This window comes from Marmota flaviventris, chromosome 2, assembly GCF_047511675.1.
Source record: "Marmota flaviventris isolate mMarFla1 chromosome 2, mMarFla1.hap1, whole genome shotgun sequence".
Taxonomy (NCBI): domain Eukaryota; kingdom Metazoa; phylum Chordata; class Mammalia; order Rodentia; family Sciuridae; genus Marmota; species Marmota flaviventris.
The window spans coordinates 178,081,916-178,100,195 of record NC_092499.1 but is presented as its reverse complement, the minus strand read 5'-3'; the positions used below and the strand labels follow the sequence as shown (position 1 = coordinate 178,100,195).

The following is an 18,280-nucleotide window of genomic DNA, read 5'->3' as shown; positions in this document are numbered from 1 at the left end:
CCAAGGCCCAGAGGCAGGAAATGGTCTTGGAGGAAAGCTTTCTGGGCTGGGGCCATCTGGGAAGGGCAGCCCCACTGAGGGGGTTAACCCTTCTCAGCCCGCGGGCGGGGCGGGGGAAGTGCCCCAGCAGCACAGCCCACCTTGAGGGGCCACAGGGATGGACACTGCGGGAGGCGCCCTGTCCTGGCATGTGGGCCAAGCGAATCATGCAAGGAAGAGGGCAGTCCACAGGCTGGCACCTTGGGAACCGCAAGGGACAGAGCCTCGGCCCGACCTTTGCTCAGGTTCCAGCTTGGCCCAAACCAGAGACCCCCTCCCTCCATCAGGGCAGCTCCCCGAGTGGAAAGCCTTTTGTCCCCGTGATCACCAGGGATGAGAGCCCATGAGAGGGCAGGGGCCCAGGCCGCCCAAGAGGTGGCCCCAGCTCACACCTGACTGTGCTCTGCAGCCCCAGAGAGAACAAAACCTCTCTGAAATCTTCTTTTCCCACCCACATTCTCTGCCTCCAAGGAGCAGGGGAGGCTCAAAGGAGGCCCCCAAATAACCCAAAGAGCTTTCTAAGATGCATTCCTGGGAGGAGATGGAGATGGGGGCCATCAGCCCTGTGCCATCGTCCTGTGTTGGCTTCTTGCCCAGGACTTGTTCATTTGCTGTGTGGCCTTGGGAAGGTCACTTTCCCTCTCTGAAGCCTGTTTCCTTACCTGCGAAATATGCTAAAGCCCACCCCAGCCCATCCCTCCACTGTCCTAATGGCCCTAGGGGTGGCAGAGGAGAGCCTGAGGCTCCCATGGTCACATTACAGAGGAAGAAACTGAGGTGTGGCTGGGAGTCTGGAGGCCTGGGTTCTGGTCCCAGCATCGAAATAGTGGATGAGGGATCTTCCCCCTTTGGGCCTTGGTTTCCCTAGCTGGATCCGAGCCTTGAGTTTCTGCTTTGGCTGGACACGGCCTCCTCCCCTCCCCCTCGAGGTGACTCATCCCTCATCATCGTGTTGTGTGGCCGAGGCTCAGCCTGGGTGGGGGCCAGTGAGGCCAAAAGAACCACTCAGAGGAAACCGCAGGCCTGGCCCAGCTGGCAGGTGGCAGGGGACGGCGGGCTCCGGGGCCCTGGGGCCCCGCCCACCAGCAGGCCTCCCCACAGAGCCCACGCCAGGCTCCTGGCCCAGGTTCCCAGCCTCAGGAGTCGCGCACAGGTCCCAAAGTCCCCCAGGCCCACCCCGCGGGGCACCTGCACAGCGGGACTCTGCACCCACCTGCTGGAGCAGGGCGGAGCGGTCAGGGCCCTGGCTTCAGCCTCCAGGGCAGTGTTTGGAGAGGGATGGAACCAACTGCTAGGGCTCACCCGGGGTCAGGTCCAAGGTTGCTCGAGGCAGGCAGAGCAGGGTGAGGAGCAGGGCCCACCTCAGTCGGGGTTCAAATCCTGGCTCCACCACAAGTGTGTGACCCTGGGCCAGAGGCAGACCCTCCCTGGGGCTCCCCCCCCCCAGCTGGGAAGCAGCAGAACACTCACCCGCTGGCCCCGAGAGAGGCCCAAATGGTTGGAATGGGGCTCAGGGCACCTCTGCCACCCCGGGGGACCTCTGAGCCCCTGCAGGCTGCACCACTCTGACCCAGCGGGGAGGACTGCCCTACCAGGCTCCGACCTCCAGCTGTCCCTGCCAGTGGAGGCAGCCCCCTGCCCTGCTCCGCTGCCTGGCAAGTGGGGGGGACAGAGGGCAGGACTCTGCCCTGGGTCCCCTGGATGCCCTCACCATCGCAGGCACCACAGGCCACCACGTCCGCCCGCGCCTTGATTCTGCAGGCAGCAGGGTGAGCTCCTGGGCAGAGCCTCGCTCTGGAGACAGAAGAGTCCATTTCAAGCCCCAGCCCCTGACCCGCCTTCCAGCATCTTCCCCTTTCTGAACCATCTCCTCATCTGACAGCAGGTAAGAACAGCTCCCTGAGCCAGGCAGTGGCCCACACCTGTCATCCCAGTAGCTCAGGAGGCTGAGGCAGGAGGATCGGAGGTTCAAAGTCAGCCTCAGCAACTGAGTGAGGCCCTAAGCAACTCAGGGAGACCCTGTCTCTAAATAAAGTACAAAATAGGGGCTGGGGACTGGCTCAGTGGTTGAGTGCCCCTGGGTTCAATCCTTAGTACCAAAAAAAAAAAGACGATGACCCCCCTGTGCCACGCTCCTGGTGCCCCAACCTGACGGAGGCAGAAATGATATAGTCTCGATATGAGGACTAACGAGATAACATATGCAAGCACTTAACCAAAGCCTAGCAATCACTGCCACCCAGTCACTGTGGGCTGCTGCTGTGCCCTCCTCTGCTGTGCCCTCCTCTGCTGCGACCTCCCTGCCACAGGTGAGAAACCTGGGTGCAAAGCAGGAACGCCTCTGGCCCAGATGGCGCGCTGGGCGCTCTGGCTCCTAAGCCTGTGGGGGTGCCCAGCGCTCAGATGGACGTTGGAGAGCGCCCACCCGCAGCCGCGCAGAGGGAAGGAGGCCACGTCCGCGTCCAACCTGTACATTTATTTACAAGGCACAAGCTGAGAGCAGGTTGGGGGCTGCCCAATGGCCTTCGCACTCCTCCGGGACCTGCTGACCCCTGCATCTGAGGCCGTGGGTGCCCCCTGGGATGGGTCCAGAGTGGCTGGTTGGGGCGGGCTTGACCCTCAGGCAAGCTCAGGGGTGGTCTCCTGTGTCCCCCAGCCTCACCCAGCCCCCTGCCAGGCCTGGGAGGGGCGTCCCCCTCTCACACAGTTCCTGTGTGTTGGTGGTCACCAAGAAGGCGGCGGGGTGGCCAGATGGTATGTGCAAGGCCTTATCTGCTGGGAGTGGGCGGGGGGCATGAGGTCCTCCTTCCAAAGCCTGCTTCTTCCGGGGCAGCTGGGCCTGAGGAACTGGGGGCTGCCTTCCTGCCCGCTCCAGGGGCCTCCGTCCATGACTGCAGGAGCCCCCCAGCCGTCCCACCCCAGCTAGGAGCAAGCCCAGGCCGGGGATGCCCCCAGTGGGCAGAGCAGGGACCACCAGGGCAGCAGTTCAAAGGGAGCCAGTGGGGAAGGGGAGCGGCCGCAGTGGCCCTTGGTGGGGTCTGGGGTGCGGCGGTCGGCCAGAGCCGGTCTGGGGGGCGTTAGCTGGATGGATCTGGCCACACTCCGAGCGGCTCAGGTCGGGGAAGCGTCACTGCGCGCAGGGGCGTGGGGAGCCCCGAGCCTCCCTGCCCGGCGCAGCCTTGTCCTGACCAGCCCGCCCAGGGGTCTGGCCTGCCTTCTCGGGCCTTCTGGACTGTGTGGCCTCAGCCCTGGCCACTGTGCGGCTGCGTCCGGGCCTCAGCTGCTCCGGGGGCTCAGACCCCTAGAGCCATCAGGGACCCTGAGCTGCTGATCTTCTTGAAGCGGTTGGCAGCGCTGACAGCGATGAAATTTTTCTAGGGTAGGAGAGACAGGGGTCAGGGAGATGCCGTGAGGAAGCTGAGCGTCCTCTCAGGGTCCCCTTCACTCCAGGAGGGCCAGAGGATGGGGTGGGGACTGCCCAAACCAGCCACAGGATTGCTTCCTCCATTCATTCATCAGATTAAGTCAACCAGGCCAGAGCCCAGACCACTCTAGTGGCTCTAAGTAAAAAACCTCTTGTGGTGGCAGATAAGTCCCTTTGTCCCTGTCCCTTTGTTTCTCTCTGACCTCATTCCTACCCCCTCACTCACTCTACTTTCAGCTATACTGGCCTCCTACCTGTTCCTTGAACTCACCAGCTGGCTCTGCCACAGAGCCTTTGCACTGGCTGTTCCCTCTGCCTGGAATACTCTTCCCTCAGTTCTGGCACAGCTCACTCTGTATCTCCTAGAGGGCTCCTCAGCGATCCCTCCCTGACAGCTTATTTATAAGTGCAGCCTCTCTCCTGGCACTGCAGATTACCCTCATTTTTTCCTAGAACCCATCCAGCCTTAATCCATTCCAACAACTCTCCATTTTCCACCCAAGGTAAGTCCACAAGGATTGGGATCATGGTCTCTTGTGTCCACTGATGCCTAGAAGTAGTGGCTGTTTGATAAATATTTGGAATATGACCCCACACAGTGACGGGGTCAGAGACCACTTTCCTGAGCCCCGGCCCCTGATGAGCCCCTCCCCAGATGGAGGGGTGGGCAGAGGGCCCCACTCGGGGGCAGGAGCCAGCCCAGGACGCAGAGAGGGAGGCCAGCCCTGTTTTCCAGGCCCTGGTGGAGGAAATGTGCCGAGGCAGGGCTGGAGGGGCCGGGATCTGGCACGGGGCCTCCTCCCGCCCACCTCCGGCGCCCGGCGGGCGGTACCTTCCAGCGCCTCTTCATGAGGTATTTCTTAAGCAGGATCTGGGACTTGAGGCGGCGGTTACAGCGCTTGGCTTTCTCGGCCAGGTTGTTGAGCCAAGGGTGGGCGAGGCACTGGGCAGCGCTCATGCGGGCCCTGTGGGAGGGGCGTCAGCAGGGTGATGGTGGCACGGTCCCCACCCTCCCCCGCACAATCACACGGAGGCTCACCCCTGATCCTTGACGATGAGGTTGGAGACAAAGTCTTTGGCCTCATCCGATACGGCCTCGAAGGTCTCCTCGTCAAAGTACCAGTTGGCAGACAGGACGTTATTTAGGGTCTCTGTGTCATCATCTCCCAGGAATGGGGAGAGGCCGCTCAGCCTGGAGGAAAGAGGTGGCAGGGGACCGGGAGGTGAGACTGGACCTGCAGAGTGGGCGGGGGGTGGGCAGAGCCTCGGAGGCACACCATGTGCTGCAAAGACCCCCGGCTTCCCGAGTGGGACAGACCTGGGTTTGGATCTGGCTGGGTGACTTTGGGTAAGTCACTTCCCCTCTCTGAGCCTCACTCTTCTCATCTGAAAAATGGGCATGATCATCCCAGCTCCCCAGGGAAGATGAGGAAGGACGAGTGCAAGGCCCGGTGATGAGCGCACAAAAAGTATCCACTGCCCCTCTGCCCCGCCCGGGTCGCCTGCAGCCTGCCGTCCAGGACCCTGGGCTGAGATGCTACGCCTCTGGGGGCCTGGGCTTTTCCATCTACGAAATGGGTACAAAAGCCCCTTTCCTGGTTCTCCCAGTGGGTGGGCCCATCTCACCAAGACCCCGGGGCCCACCTTGGCCTCTGCTGCCCCTCCCGTGTACCCCAACCTGCCCCACAGTCGCCGCCCTCCCCCGGGGCTCACAGCATGTAGGTGATGACCCCCAGGCTCCACATGTCTGTCCTGTCGGAGATCTGGTCATAATTCACCACCTCAGGTGACAGGAACTCCGGGGTCCCAAAATTCACCTTCAGCTTCTCGTTGGGGTTGTACCTGGGGGTGCGATCACGAACTCAGAGCCCCAGCCTGCTCCGGGCACTCTCTCCCCTGCCCTGGCCCTGCCCACTCAGAGGCCGGCCCTGCTGTCCCCCGCACCCAGGTGGTACCTCCGTGCCAGGCCAAAGTCGATGATCTTCACCAGGTGGCCCGTGGTGTTGACACACAGGATGTTCTCTGGCTGCGGAGACGGGGTGACCTGGATTGGCCTCTGATCCTGCTCTCTGTCCCTCTCCACCCAAGACCAGGCTCCCCGACGCGAGGCCCAAGTTGCCAGTGTGGGCAGCCATCAGAGGCCGTCCACTCTGACTGTCCCTGCACAGAGAGGAGGCTGAGAGCCCCAGGGGGCTCGTAGGAAGGCTCAAGGCTGGAGAACACTCGGTGGGTTTGGGTTGACTCCCCTCCCTCTAAGCCACAAAGAACAACGTCCTAGCGATTCTGAGGGGGACTGAGGTCTGCAGAGGAGAGAGTTATGCCCGGGTGGGTGGCCAGGGCAGGGCCACCTCCAGGCTGTGGAGCGCCAGAGTCCCAGACCAGAACACACCAGCCCAGGGCTCCCAGGGCTGTTACCCCAGGACGCAGCCGCCATTCACCCCACTTTATGGCCCAGAAAACTGAGGCTCAGACTCAGAAGTGCCATGGTGGCCCAGAAATAAGTGACAGAACCAAGATCTGAGCCTGGATTGTCAGACTTCAGCACTGGCCTCCCGAGGTCCCCGCCAGCCAACAAGGTCCCACGTTACACTCTACAGGGTAGGCCTGGGGTGCATGAAGTGCTTGTGGGTTGGTGCAGGGCAGGGACCATCTTCTCCCAGTCTCCTTAGTCCATCAGTGACTAGCCAAAGCATTCAGTAGGTGCTCAACAAGGCTCAGAGGAAACCTGCTTGTCCAGCTCCGGTGAGTGTGAGGAGGACGCTCCCCAGCCTGTTTCCTCTTCCTAGAACACCACCCAGGACTAAGCCCAGTCCAGGGCAGACACAGGAGGGTCCCCGTGGCTTAAGGCAGGTTCCACATAAACCCAGCACCTCCTGGAGATGGAAGCCCAGCCACAGGGGCCTCCTGCAGTAGAGGGAGACAGGACCAAAGTCCTTGAGCCCCCTGGGTCTTCGCCACGACCTGTCACTTGGTCTCTCTGGGTGTCTGATTCGAGGCCTTTAACCAAACGCTTCCTGAGGCCTTTGCAGAATCCATGGCTCACTCCGCCAGACACAAGTGACCTCCACGGTTGGGCCGGGTCCCACCAGGACAAGGAAAAGAAAGGCCCCAGGCAGCAGGCACTTGAGGGAAGAAGCAGACTCAGACCTCCTTTTGGAGATACTCAGGCCACACCCAAGAGGTCCCCAGAAGCCCTGCAGCCACGAGTCCTGGAGAACAGCCTTGGGCTGGGGAGCACCCCACTCTCTTGATCCTGGCAAAACCCTTTTAGATGAAAATCTTATTGTTATCCTGAAAACCACACTGCGGGTCGACCTTCCCCGGAGGCAGTGCATTTGATTGGGGATCCTGTTCTAGTCCCCAAAGGAATTGGCTTTCAGAGGGGAATGGCAGACCTCCAATGTCCCCACGCAGGGACCAGTTGCCCCCAGTAACTCTGGAGTCACCTTGATTCTTTCCTGCCCCTGCCCCCACTCAAACCATCAGCAAATCAGCTTGGCCCAGGCCCCATCCCTCTCTGAGGGTCTCCCCACAGTCTCCTGAGCACCCCACACCCGCCCTGGCCCCATGGAGCCATCTCTTTACCCTCCTCCCTCATCATCACAGGATGGTGACAGGGCACTTTCACTACGCGAGGCCCAAGAGGCAGTTGGAAGGATCCCATGACCACGCGGATCGAGCCTGTCATGAGGCGACCCCAGTGGTGTCAGAGCCGCCTCCTGCCACCCGCTCCCGACCTCCCAGTCTCTGGCTCTTGCCTGTCTCTGCCCTCACGGGCAAGAGGCAGAGCGCCACGCTTCCTCGTTATTGTTGTGCACTTTCCTGTAACACTTTTAATAATATTTTTATGGGTATAGATGTATATATGTATTAACCATTTCTTCTTTTTGGGGGGTTGAACTCAGGGACCCTTAACCACTGGGCCACATCCCAGCCCCTTTCTCTATTTCATTTAGGCCCCATCTCATTGAGTTGCTTAGGGCCTTGCCAAGTTGCTGAGGCTGGCTTTGAACTTGCGATCCTCCTATCTCAGCCTCCCGAGCCACGGGGATTACAGGCATGTGACACTGCACCCGCCATAGTAACCATTTCTAAGTGTATTCTTTTTTTTTTTTTTTTTTGCAGTGCTAGAGATTGAACCCAGGGCCTCGCACATTTCAGGCAAATGTTCTACCATTGAAATACACCCCCCAGGCCTCCGCACATTCTGAATGGTTTATAATGCTAATTATTGTCATTATTATTAGTCATGTTATGAATGTCCGTTTCCCCCACTAATCTGTAGGTTCCCTGGGACAGGTATTCTGTCCTTTGTGGTCCTTACGGGAAGACCTGTGTTAGGGGTAGTCTAACCTGCTACTGGGCAGTCCCTTCCCATCGCAGATACTCGGCACGTGTTTATCAAGTGAATGAATGAAATCCACCCGGCTGGTGGCACTGACGCACTCAGAATTAACATTTCATCTCTGCTAGCCTCGCCACTTACCCCACAACGTTAGCACCTGCTGTAAGGGTACCTGGTACTGGTGCTGCCCCTCCCTACTCCACACCCGAGCAGGTGTCACCAAGCTCCGGGCAGCCACTACCAGCCAACAGGAGTTGATGTGGCGCATGATTCCAGGTAACCTCCCGACCTACTGCATGCCTGGTGCCGTGCCAGGTCAGAAAGGAACATAAATATTTTCCATTAAACTGATGGTGACACCCACGTCTCCTGCATTGGTGCCTGGACAATACTCTCATTGGTTAGCTCCAAGAGGGCAGGGGTCAGTCTTTATTTGGCTCAGCCTCAGATCTCCACCATGGAACGCTGGCTGGCAGACAGCAGGCCAGAGACACATATTCGTTCTTTTGAATAAATGAACAAGCGCTCATAGTACCTATCACAGGTCAACATGGAGGCAGCTGCTTAGCCACCTGAATGTGAGACACGCCGAGCCTGGAGCTCACGGGACTGTAGAGGATCCTTTAGCATCCAGGCCCGGGTGGTGCACACCAGTAATCCCAGCAGCTCGGGAGGCTGAGGCAGGAGGATCACAAGATCAGAGGCAGCCTCAGCAATTTAGCAAGGTCCTAAGCAACTCAGTGAGACCCTGTCTGTAAATAAAATATAAAAAGGGCTGGGGATGTGGCTCAGTGGTAAAGCACCCCAGGGTTCAATCCCCAGTACCAAAACAATAAAAAATATTCTTTAGCAAATACTTAGCACCGGACCAGAAGTTCCATGAAAACTGGAATCACAGGACCCCCAGCTCCTGGTACTTAGTAAGTATCCAATGCCCTTTGAATCTGTTACTGGAACGATGGATGGAAGTGGGGGTGGAAGACCACTGGTGACAACGCGGACATTGGGTGTTAGTGGTTAGTGCCCCATCCCTTTTGGGAGCCCCCGCCCAGTACCTTGAGGTCCAGGTGCAGGACCCTCATCTTGTGCATGAAGAGGATCCCGTCACAGATCTGCCTGACGAACACCATGGTATCCACCTCGGTCAGGTGGTAGTCTTCATCCACGATCCTCTCGAAGAGCTCGCCACCCTCGATGCTGCGTGCACAGACCGCAGTACAGGCTCACCCTGGGGGGCCAGCACCCACCCCCCGACCCACCCCCCAGCTGGTACTCACTACTCCATGAACAGGACGATCTCGTGCGAGGTCTCGATGGCCGCATAGAGCTGGATCAGATTGCGGTGGTTGAGCTGGTTCATGACCTCGATCTCCAGCATCACCATTTCCTGGGGACCGGTCAAGCAAATCACTCCCTGCCTCCAGCCCCCAGACCTCACCCTTGGCCAGACCTGCGGGTCCCTGCCTGGACCCCTGCCCAGCCTCCTTCCCTGCTGGCCTCTGTGCCTCTGTCTCCCCACTTGCTGAGATCTCTCCTTGGAAGTCCACATCGACGTCCCAACTGTCTACTGCCTGCAGGGGTCTGTTCCCAAACACACATCTCGGCCTCTGACCCCGTCCTCCAGCTCCACACCCCAACACATCAGCGGCCTGCCTGCCCTTCCCTGGGAGTACTGAGAAGGAGCACAAACCCATCATTCCCCAGAGGAAGCCATGGATAGCACCTTCTCCACAGCTGATGGGCCCCGGCTTGCTCGCAGCACAGGGGCAAAACGTTAGGAGCCACCTCAGCTTCGCCTGTCCCTCGCTTCCTCATGCCCCACATGGGAGCCACTGGTAAGTCCTTCAGTACAGGCCACTTTCAAACTAGATGATGTGCCGGTCATTTCTCACCTCCCCGCACCGCCTTCTTAGTCTAAGTCACCAGTATCTATCACTTTCAAGAAGTGTGCCAGCCTGTTACCACATTGGTAGGTTGGTATTGGCTCTGGGTAGGGATATTCACACCGCGGGAAACCTCAAATGCCACCCATCAGCCGGGCGCAGTGGCGCACACCTGTGATCCCAGCAGCTCGGGAGGCTGAGGCAGGAGGATTGTGAGTTCAAAGCCAGCCTCAGCAACTTAGTGAGGCCCTACGTAACTCAGTGAGATCCTGTCTCTAAATAAAATACATAAAAAGGGCTAGGGTTCGATCCCTAGTACCAAAAACAAAACAAGAAAAAAATAATGCATTCCTTGCTACCATGCTTAGAGCCATGAAGGGCTGCTGTGCTCTAAGCTGCTCCATGTGCACCTGCTGTGCTCTGGGCCTTTGCATATGCCACACTCGGTTGCCTCTGCGGAAAACATCATAACCTCACTTCTTAGCACCCCCGCTATTTCTGGTTCTTGGTCTTTACTTTCCTCTCATGGTCTCTCTCCTCTTCCTCCTCCTTTTCTTCCTCTTCCTCCTCCCCTGTGCTGAGGATGGAACCCAGGGCTTGGTATAGGCAGGCGCTCTACCGCGGAGCTACACCCCATAATGCCTTCTGCCTGAAACTCCCTCCTGCTCTCTCCTCCAGAACATCTCACTCTGAAAAGCCCTTGCTCAGGAGAAGCTGGTCCAGGAAGCCTCCCTGACCCCATGGCTGAGTCAGGGCCTCCCTGATCCCACTCCTGAGCCCCTGACTCTCCCGAGTTGCGGCTGTGAACACCTGGGCAGGAGGCCATCCTCACCCCCACACCAGCCCCTGCTCACCACCTGTGCCCAGCTGCCCGCCCATTCCTGGGACAAACATTACTCATGGCCTCTGCGCTGGGCCCAGGCTGGGGACTAGAGACGCTCTACACTGGGCCCTTCCACCTTGGTGGGGACAGGGACCGTAGCCACACACTTTGAGACTCTAGTGCCCAGCACAGGTCCTGGCCCAGAGCCCAGCCTCACCAGCAGGGTTGAACTGAACCCGGGGTCATGAAGAGCCAAGCCTGGAAGGGGGGAGTCCCCAGAGAAGTTCACTAACTGAAAAGTCTGGTGAGTGGTGAGGGCCCCGGGCTCCTGCAGCAGAGCTGTCTGTCCCTCTGTCTGTGCGGCAACTTCAGTGCAACGATTTTCCCACCAGGCAGAAGGCGGTGAGAGGTGCCCACTCAGGCACTGCCCGCCCTGCCAGCCAGCCCCCGCCCCCGCTACCTTGTCTTTGGGGGTCTGTTTCTTGATGACTTTGGCTGCCAGCTTGAGGCCTGTGGCTTTCTCTGTGCAGGTACACACGGCGCCAAACTTGCCTCTGGAAAGACGAGAAGCCGGGAGTGAGGGGCTCTGAAGGGCAGGGGGTCAGCAGGGCCCTGTGCACTGCTCCTGTCTTGGCCCCAGACCCGATGGTGACTCTGGATCCTCGTCTGGGAGGTAGGAGCCTTGGCCCAAGCCAGCCCTGCTGCCCTCCGGGAGCCGGGTACCAGCTGAAGGCAGGCTGTGCTTAGGAAGGGCAGCTCCTGGGCAGGATGGCCCTGGAATGAACCCTTCCAGGCTTCGGAGGGGCACCCTGGGCCCTGGGGAGGCAACTTCAGGCCTCAGGGAGGGAGCTGGCTCTTTAGTGGTACCAGACTGAGCCAGGATTGTTACCAAGCAGGAACTGCAGGGTCACTGTGGTCCTAGAGACAGACAGGAAAATCCTGTGTATTTCCTCTGGGAACACTGAATGACCAATGGTGTGTCCATGAGAGGGACAGTGTCATCTGTATGAGACAGCCTGTGCACGTGTGGGCACATAGAAGTGACCGTCTCCACGTGACCCGTCCCCTAGTGAGCTGTGTCTGGACCGGGGTCTGGGTGCCCACCCACCTCTGGGTCCCAGTTTGGGGTCTCAGCTCTCACCCTCCCAGCGCCTCCTTGGAGTTCATGCTGAATTCACTGCTGACATTTCCGGTCCTCAGCTCCACAACGCGGTGTGGGAAGGGGGCGGGGGGTGGTGGGCAATCATCTGGGGAAGCAGAGCAGAAGGTCAGTGTCAGGACTGCTGAGGATGAACACTGTCACCCCTTGTCCGCCTGCCTGGGTCCCTTCCAGGGAAGGTAAGTTCACTGAATGATCACTGGGACACCAGGAGAGGTGCTAGGGGCCCAGTTTCCAATCTCCAGTTCCATGACACCTAAAATCATCTTGGAAGAATCCAGTGTGCCTGGGCAGGACCATGGGAGAGCTGATAGGACTTCTGGGACCCTCCTACTTTGTAAGGTCGGGTACTCCATCCCGAAGTGTCTTTGTTTCTATTAAAACAACCAGTACAGCAGCCGCCAAGTGGAATCCCAGACAGTGGGGCTGCTGGTTGGGGCTGGGACCTGCCCTCCCTCGCGGCTGATCTCGCCACCCGGACCGAGGCGGAGCAGTTCGGTGGGGGGATGGCGCCACCTAGCGTCCCCACGGGGAACTGCGGGCCCCGCGGGCCTGCGGGCTGAGTCATCGGGAATGGAAACCTCTTTATAAATAGCAGGAGGCGGCAGGGAAGCCGGCCGGTGATAAATCAGACGGCCCTTGGAGGAGGTTCAGGTCCCGTCTCGCCGAGGATGTGATCTCAGGGCGGGGCGGGGGGGACGGAGGTCTGTGCCACCGCTGGGGGCAGGAGGCAGGGCTGCTGGCCGCCGCCCAGCCGCCAGGTCCTCCCACCCAGTCTGGGTGGCACTGTGCCGCTCACCAGGCAGGCTGGCGGGTCTCCCGGGGCACCTCGGCCGGGAGGGGGTGCGGGTGGCGTCCGGACACTGGGCTCTCCTGACCCCATCTCACCCACCCCAGCCCTGTAGCGTCCCTGTCGGGGCCCCTTCCCTCTTCGCCCCCTCCCCAGGTCCACTCATACTCAGGGCTCTCTGCTGCCCACTCACAATCGCCCCTGGCTCCTTGTCCGCAGTCCTGCCCCATCTCATGCACAGTTCCGTGGTCCCTGGTCCCACACACAGACACCGGTGCTCCTCAGCTCATGAACCCTCTATGGCTCCCAGAAGCCCTTCCCCCCAACCTGTAGTTGACCAAAGCCGGGCATTTGAGCCCTTGTACAGATTGACCCTCAAGCCACACTGCACTGCAGGTTCTTGCTCTAATAACCTGCCTGACTTTTTTTTTTTTTTCTTTCTTTCTTCTTTTACTTCATTTTAGTCAAAGTAGAATAAAACCTAAATTGGGAATCAGGCTGCCTTCGCTTATGCTGTGGGGCGCTTGGCTTCCTCTCTTCCATTTCTATCCAAAGGAAATACTTCCTGGGGCTACGAACATTCAGTCTGGTGGGCCTGGGTGGGGCATGGCTCAGGGCCCTTCAGTCCCCTGAATGGGGACTCTTGGGACTGATGGGTCCCTTCCCTCCCCCCACCTCTAGGGCAACCCCAGTCCGCCTGCCCCTGGCCTACCCAAAATCTGGAAGCAGTCCTCTTCCCTGGCTGTCAGACAGAGGGCCTGCCCCACCTCCGATCTCTCTGAGGGAACAGCCTGGAACTCGATCCCCCTCGAGGTGTCCCCTTGCACCTTAGCCTGGCCAGCCTGGCCTGGGGCTTTGTCTCCGGCTTCCTTCTGGCTCCCTGCCTGGATGTTCTTCCCTCCTTCTGCCTTGGCTGGCCCAGGATCTGTGGGGTCAGGGGTCACCGGCACCCCTTCAAAGATGAGCTCTGACACCTCGCTAGGGGGCTTCTCCACGAGTGGCTTCTCAGAGCTAGAAAGTAAGAACAGAGTTGAAGCTCCCGGCAGCCGCCACCCTGAGCCTAGGCAGGGCTCCACGCTTCCAGAACCTACCTCACCTGCAGCGCCCGCCCCTGCCCCCAAATACATCCAAATTCACTTTGTGCAAAATCAAGGAATGGTCATCACCTTGACCATCAACCCACTAATAGGTCATTATTAACTATTAATGGGTTGCTGATATCATGTAGATACAGCTAAGGAGCTACGTAGCTGGGAAGGGGGGTCCTAGGGTTGGAACCCAGAGCCCCGAGCAGGCCAACCAAACATTCTACCGCTGAGCCACATCCTGAATCCTTTTTCTTTTTTCTTTTGAAACAGGGCCTCAATAAATTGTCCAGGCTGGCCCTAAACTTGCCAGCCTCCTCCCTCAGCCTCCCAAAGTAGCTGGGATTACAGACGGGTTCCACCTCACCCAGTTAAGTAGCTCGTGATTCTTAAAAACTGTGACCATGAAATTGACATTACATGATTATCAGATTGCTATGGTGTGATCCCTGTGGATGGCAACATATCAGGAATGACTTCAGGTGTACACAACTGATTGCAACATGGGACCTGTGCTATATGATGGTTACCAAAGTATTAGCATTGACTACCAATCTATTAGTCATCTTTTCATATTATACCAATAAAATTAGAATAAGAAGGGTTATCCTTCCCCCAAGGTCTTGGCCAGACCTAAGTCCACGGAATAAGGGGGACTCTTGACCCCAGATGCCTAGAAAAGGAAAGAAAAATTCAGCCTAGGTGCTCTTTGGGGATATCTCCCACCTAACATTCCAGGTCTGGTTTGTGCAGGGACAAGATGTTTAACCAATGCCCAGGACAGAGGGACCTGGACATCAGAACTCCCCTCCCGGAACCGAAGATGATGATGTCCGTGGCCAGCTAGGGGACCTGAGCATGACCCCGGGGATCAGAGCCACCGCCCCCTCCCCGCTCCCAGGCAGAGGGTGTTCACCTGGAGATGGCCGCGGGGCAGCTGGGGCTGTGCAGAAAGGCCGGGGAGCCCCTCCTGGCGGTGGCCTGGCCCTCGGCTGCCTTCCTGCCCATCTTGGGCTCTTCGGGGCCCTGGCTGCCCGAGGGTCCCTGCTCTTCACTGGACTTCTTGACACTGGCCTCGGCCGTGGCCGTCTGCTGGGGCAAGGCTGCCGGCTGCCCAGCACTGCCCTCCGCGGGCCCCCCGCCCCCATCCCCCTCTCCCCCGGGGCCCTGGCTGCCGGCTGAGGGTTGCGCGGGGGCGCCGTCCCCTTTCTCTGGGGTGGGGGCTTTGGTATCTCCCTTTGGGGGGCATGGGTCAGGATCTTTCTTGGGGTCTGGGGGGCCAGGGTCCTTCTCTGCAGCCGGAGGTCCTTCACCTGCAGCACCTGTGGGTGCCTCTTCTGCAAAGGAGGTGAGACACCCATCAGGACCTGCCCTCCTGGTCCTCCCCCCCAGTCAGCTGGGCAGAGACCAGTTCTGGGCTCAGGTCTCCACTCGGAAATGGCTTGCAAATGCTGGCCCCACTGGGCCTAGGGGCCACTTGGTGGGCCCTAGAAATGAGTGCCAGGACCACGGAGGCCTCGGTGGGAGGCTTCTGTCCCTTTGGGTGGGCCTTGCTGTCCCTCCCTCCACTCCTTGCCTAAGGTGTGTAAGTGGGTCCCCAAGAGCCATCCACGGTGGCTTCACCCCTCCTGGTCTCTCCAGGAAGGGCTTCCTGCAGGCCCTGGACCTAGCCCAACCCTACCCAGAGATCATCCTGATGTCTGAATCCCCATGCACCATGCAAAGAAACTTCGGCACAGAACTCCCTCCGAGGAACTGCCCAGCCCTGGATTCAGACACCCCTTCCCAAGCTCCTCCCTCCATCTTCGGCCCCAGCTTGGCACCTGTTGATGGGCTCTGGATTCCCAGCTCCACTGCTCCGTTTTCTGTCGCCATGAGGTAGGGAGGCGTGTGCTTCTGTTTGTCTAACTCAAGTCTTTCTAGCTGCAGAAAGAAGAGTGAGGTATGTCGAGCTAGTGAATACCTCCTGTGGTCTGGCTGTGGCCAGAGGAGGCCAAGGCCAGCTGACTTGAGGGTAGAAACGTACCTGGAGCAGAGAGGGACAACCTGGTGGCTGCCCGTCTCGCAGCAGCTGCTCGGGAAGAGTTCTGGGGAGGTTGTAAGGGATTGGGCCTGGTGGGCAGAGGCGGAGGCAGGGGCACGGGCAGTGGAGGCGGGGACGGAGAAGAGGATCTCTTACACCAGGGGCCATGTAGCCCAGGCTGCCACCACCTGTCACTCTTGGCCCCCGTTCAGAGGACACGGCATTCTTCCCACGGCCTGGCTGAGGGGAGAATGGTGTGGAATAAGCAGGAAGAGAAAAGGGAGGGGGCCCCAGGGGCCCCGGGGGAGCAGCCCTTTCCCAGGCCTTGCCCAGTACCCCTGACTTGGTCAAGACCAGAGGGGGACCCTGGCAGGAAAGGGCAAAGGGCAAAACTGCACCCAGGCCCAGCCCGACTCTGCCACCTGCCTGCTACAACTCCTAGGTCCCCCAGAATCTGAGGAAAGCCCGCAGGTCCAGGGACAATCACCCTGAGCCAAGTACCCCGCTCTGTGCCTCTGGCTCTGGACCTGCTCGGACCATCTTTGGGTAAGAATTGTCTCGGGGTACCAGCTCGACATGTCCACAGGCCAGAAAGCTTTTTCCTTAGATAAAAGGGATGGTGAAGGCTGGCTGAGCGGCCATGGGAGCTGGTCAGTGCCCTGGGCCCCTCTCCTGTGCAGGTCCAGTTCTCTCTGATGCCCCACCTGAAAGAAGGAAGCTGGCAGAGTCTTTTCAAGGATGCTTTACTTCGGTGGGGACCTGAGGGACAGCCTGGTCTGAGGTGTTGGAGCTGGACAGGGAGAGCTGGGCTCTGAGGAGCCTTCCCTCGCCTGGGGGCTGCTACCCAGACTTCCTCTGCGGCACCCTGATCCCCAGGGTGGCAAACTGGCCACCCCACCCACACCGTGGCCTCGGCTCCCCCATCCAACAAAGGCAACAGCCACTGCCCCAGGTGGGAGAGGGAGGGAGAGCCAGGAGGGAGAAGGCCTGGCTCCTAGGCGGGGAGGAAATCCATGCCTGTGCAGGGGGTGGAGGAAGCCGTTCCTGAACCTCCGTGTTTTGTTTCCGAGGTAGCACCAAGAGCAAGGTGCAGAGTGGCAGCAGGAGTGAGCCATGGCGTGTGCAGAACGGCCGGGGGATGATACATGAGGTTTCCTTTATTTATTTTTTGGTACTTGGGATTGAACCCGGAGTGGGGGGATTTACCACTGAGCCACATCCTTTTTTTTATTTGCAGACAGGGTCTAAGTTGCTTAGAGCCTTGCTAAGTTCTGAGGCTGGCTTTGAACTTGCCGTCCTCCTGCCTCCGCCTCCTGAACCTCTGGGATTACAGGTGTGCGCCACTGCGCCAGCTTGTCAAAGGTTCTCGACATAAACTAGCAAAAACCAGAACTGGAGCCCCCTCTGCAGTGTCGACTCAGTGTGACCCTCCATTCCAGGCCTGGCCTCTGCTCCCACCCTTCTCTGTTCAGTTGACAGCCTGCCTCTTCCAGGAAGCCAAGTCACTAATGCCCACATAGCACCTGTCACAGGCCAGGCCACAGTGCTCTTGTGTAGATGAGCTTACGCGATCTTCATAACAACCCCATGAGGTAGGTGCTCTTACAGATGGGGATATCGAGGCACATCTGTCTTTACGCATCATCTTGATAATAACTGGCAGTATTTGTTCCATTTTTCGGATGAGAACAAGGAGAGTTAAAGGAATGAGTGGCTCACCTAAAAAATCACTCAAAGAAGGGATGGCAGGGAGGTAGCTCTGTGGTAAAGCACTCACCTAGCACATGTGCAAGGTCCTGGGTTCAATGCCAGCTCTGCAAACACACACACACACACACGGAGTTGAGGCAGGAATGTCTTATTTCAAAGCCTAAAGTCCTCTTTCTTCCCTAAACTTTCCCAGAATGTGCCTCCACCCCTCTCCCTGCTGGTCACCCGTGTGGAACTCATAGCTTTCTGAGGATGGAAATGCTTCCTGTCTGTGACTATGAGGGGACCTCCTAGCCTTCTGTTTGGTTGTTTCCACAGCAAGTTCTAGTTTAGCTCAAAATGTTGGATATGTCCCTGCAACCAACCCCTGTCAGTGCCCCAGGCTGATCCAGCGTGGGCTGACAATCTGGGCAGGGATGCTCACGTGTGTCCCCAGCACAGAGTGTGCCTGCCAATCACTGTTTGATAACTGTTAAATAACTGAGTGACCAGCGAGAAGCGGCCTTGGGTGGGATTACTGGGATTACTGTGCCGGCCACTGCTGATATCTCCTTGTTATTATTGTGGTTATCAATACCAGTCATGTACTGAGTGAGGACCACTAAGGGCCAGGCTGGACCGACTGCCAGATCCTCCTGAGGGACATTAGGGGCCAAGTGTCAAGAGCATTATCTATCTATCTATCTATCTATCTATCTATCTATCTATCTATTTATCTATCTATCTATCTTTCTCTCTCTCTCTCTCTCTATCTATCAGTACTAGGGATTGAACCCAGCAGTGCTCTACCACTGAGCTACATTCCTGGTCCTTTTTATTTATTTTTAATTTTTTGGTGCCAGGTAGCGAACCCAGGGGTGCTTAACCACTGAGCCACATCCCCAGCCCTTTTTATTTTTTTTATTTTGAGACAGGGTCTCAGACACTGCTGAGGCTGGCTTTGAACTCTCGAGCCTCCTGCCTCAGTTTTCCGAGCTGCTGGGATTACAGGCATGCGCC

At 58.4% G+C, this 18,280-nt stretch overlaps 1 protein-coding gene across 1 annotated transcript; it reads right to left on the bottom strand.

The window, feature by feature from the left end:
* Positions 1 to 2,567: 2,567 nt before the first annotated feature.
* On the bottom strand, positions 2,568 to 15,423 carry Mylk2 (myosin light chain kinase 2). The gene is made up of 12 exons (XM_027945307.3): positions 15,372 to 15,423; positions 14,465 to 14,885; positions 13,176 to 13,474; positions 11,656 to 11,761; positions 10,975 to 11,068; positions 9,086 to 9,195; positions 8,864 to 9,005; positions 5,419 to 5,489; positions 5,177 to 5,305; positions 4,503 to 4,655; positions 4,296 to 4,428; positions 2,568 to 3,413 (listed from the first exon to the last, which is right to left on the bottom strand). The coding sequence occupies exons 1-12, from the start codon at positions 15,421 to 15,423 to the stop codon at positions 3,333 to 3,335; spliced, it is 1,791 nt and encodes a 596-aa protein (XP_027801108.2). The 3' UTR covers positions 2,568 to 3,332.
* Positions 15,424 to 18,280: the final 2,857 nt, after the last annotated feature.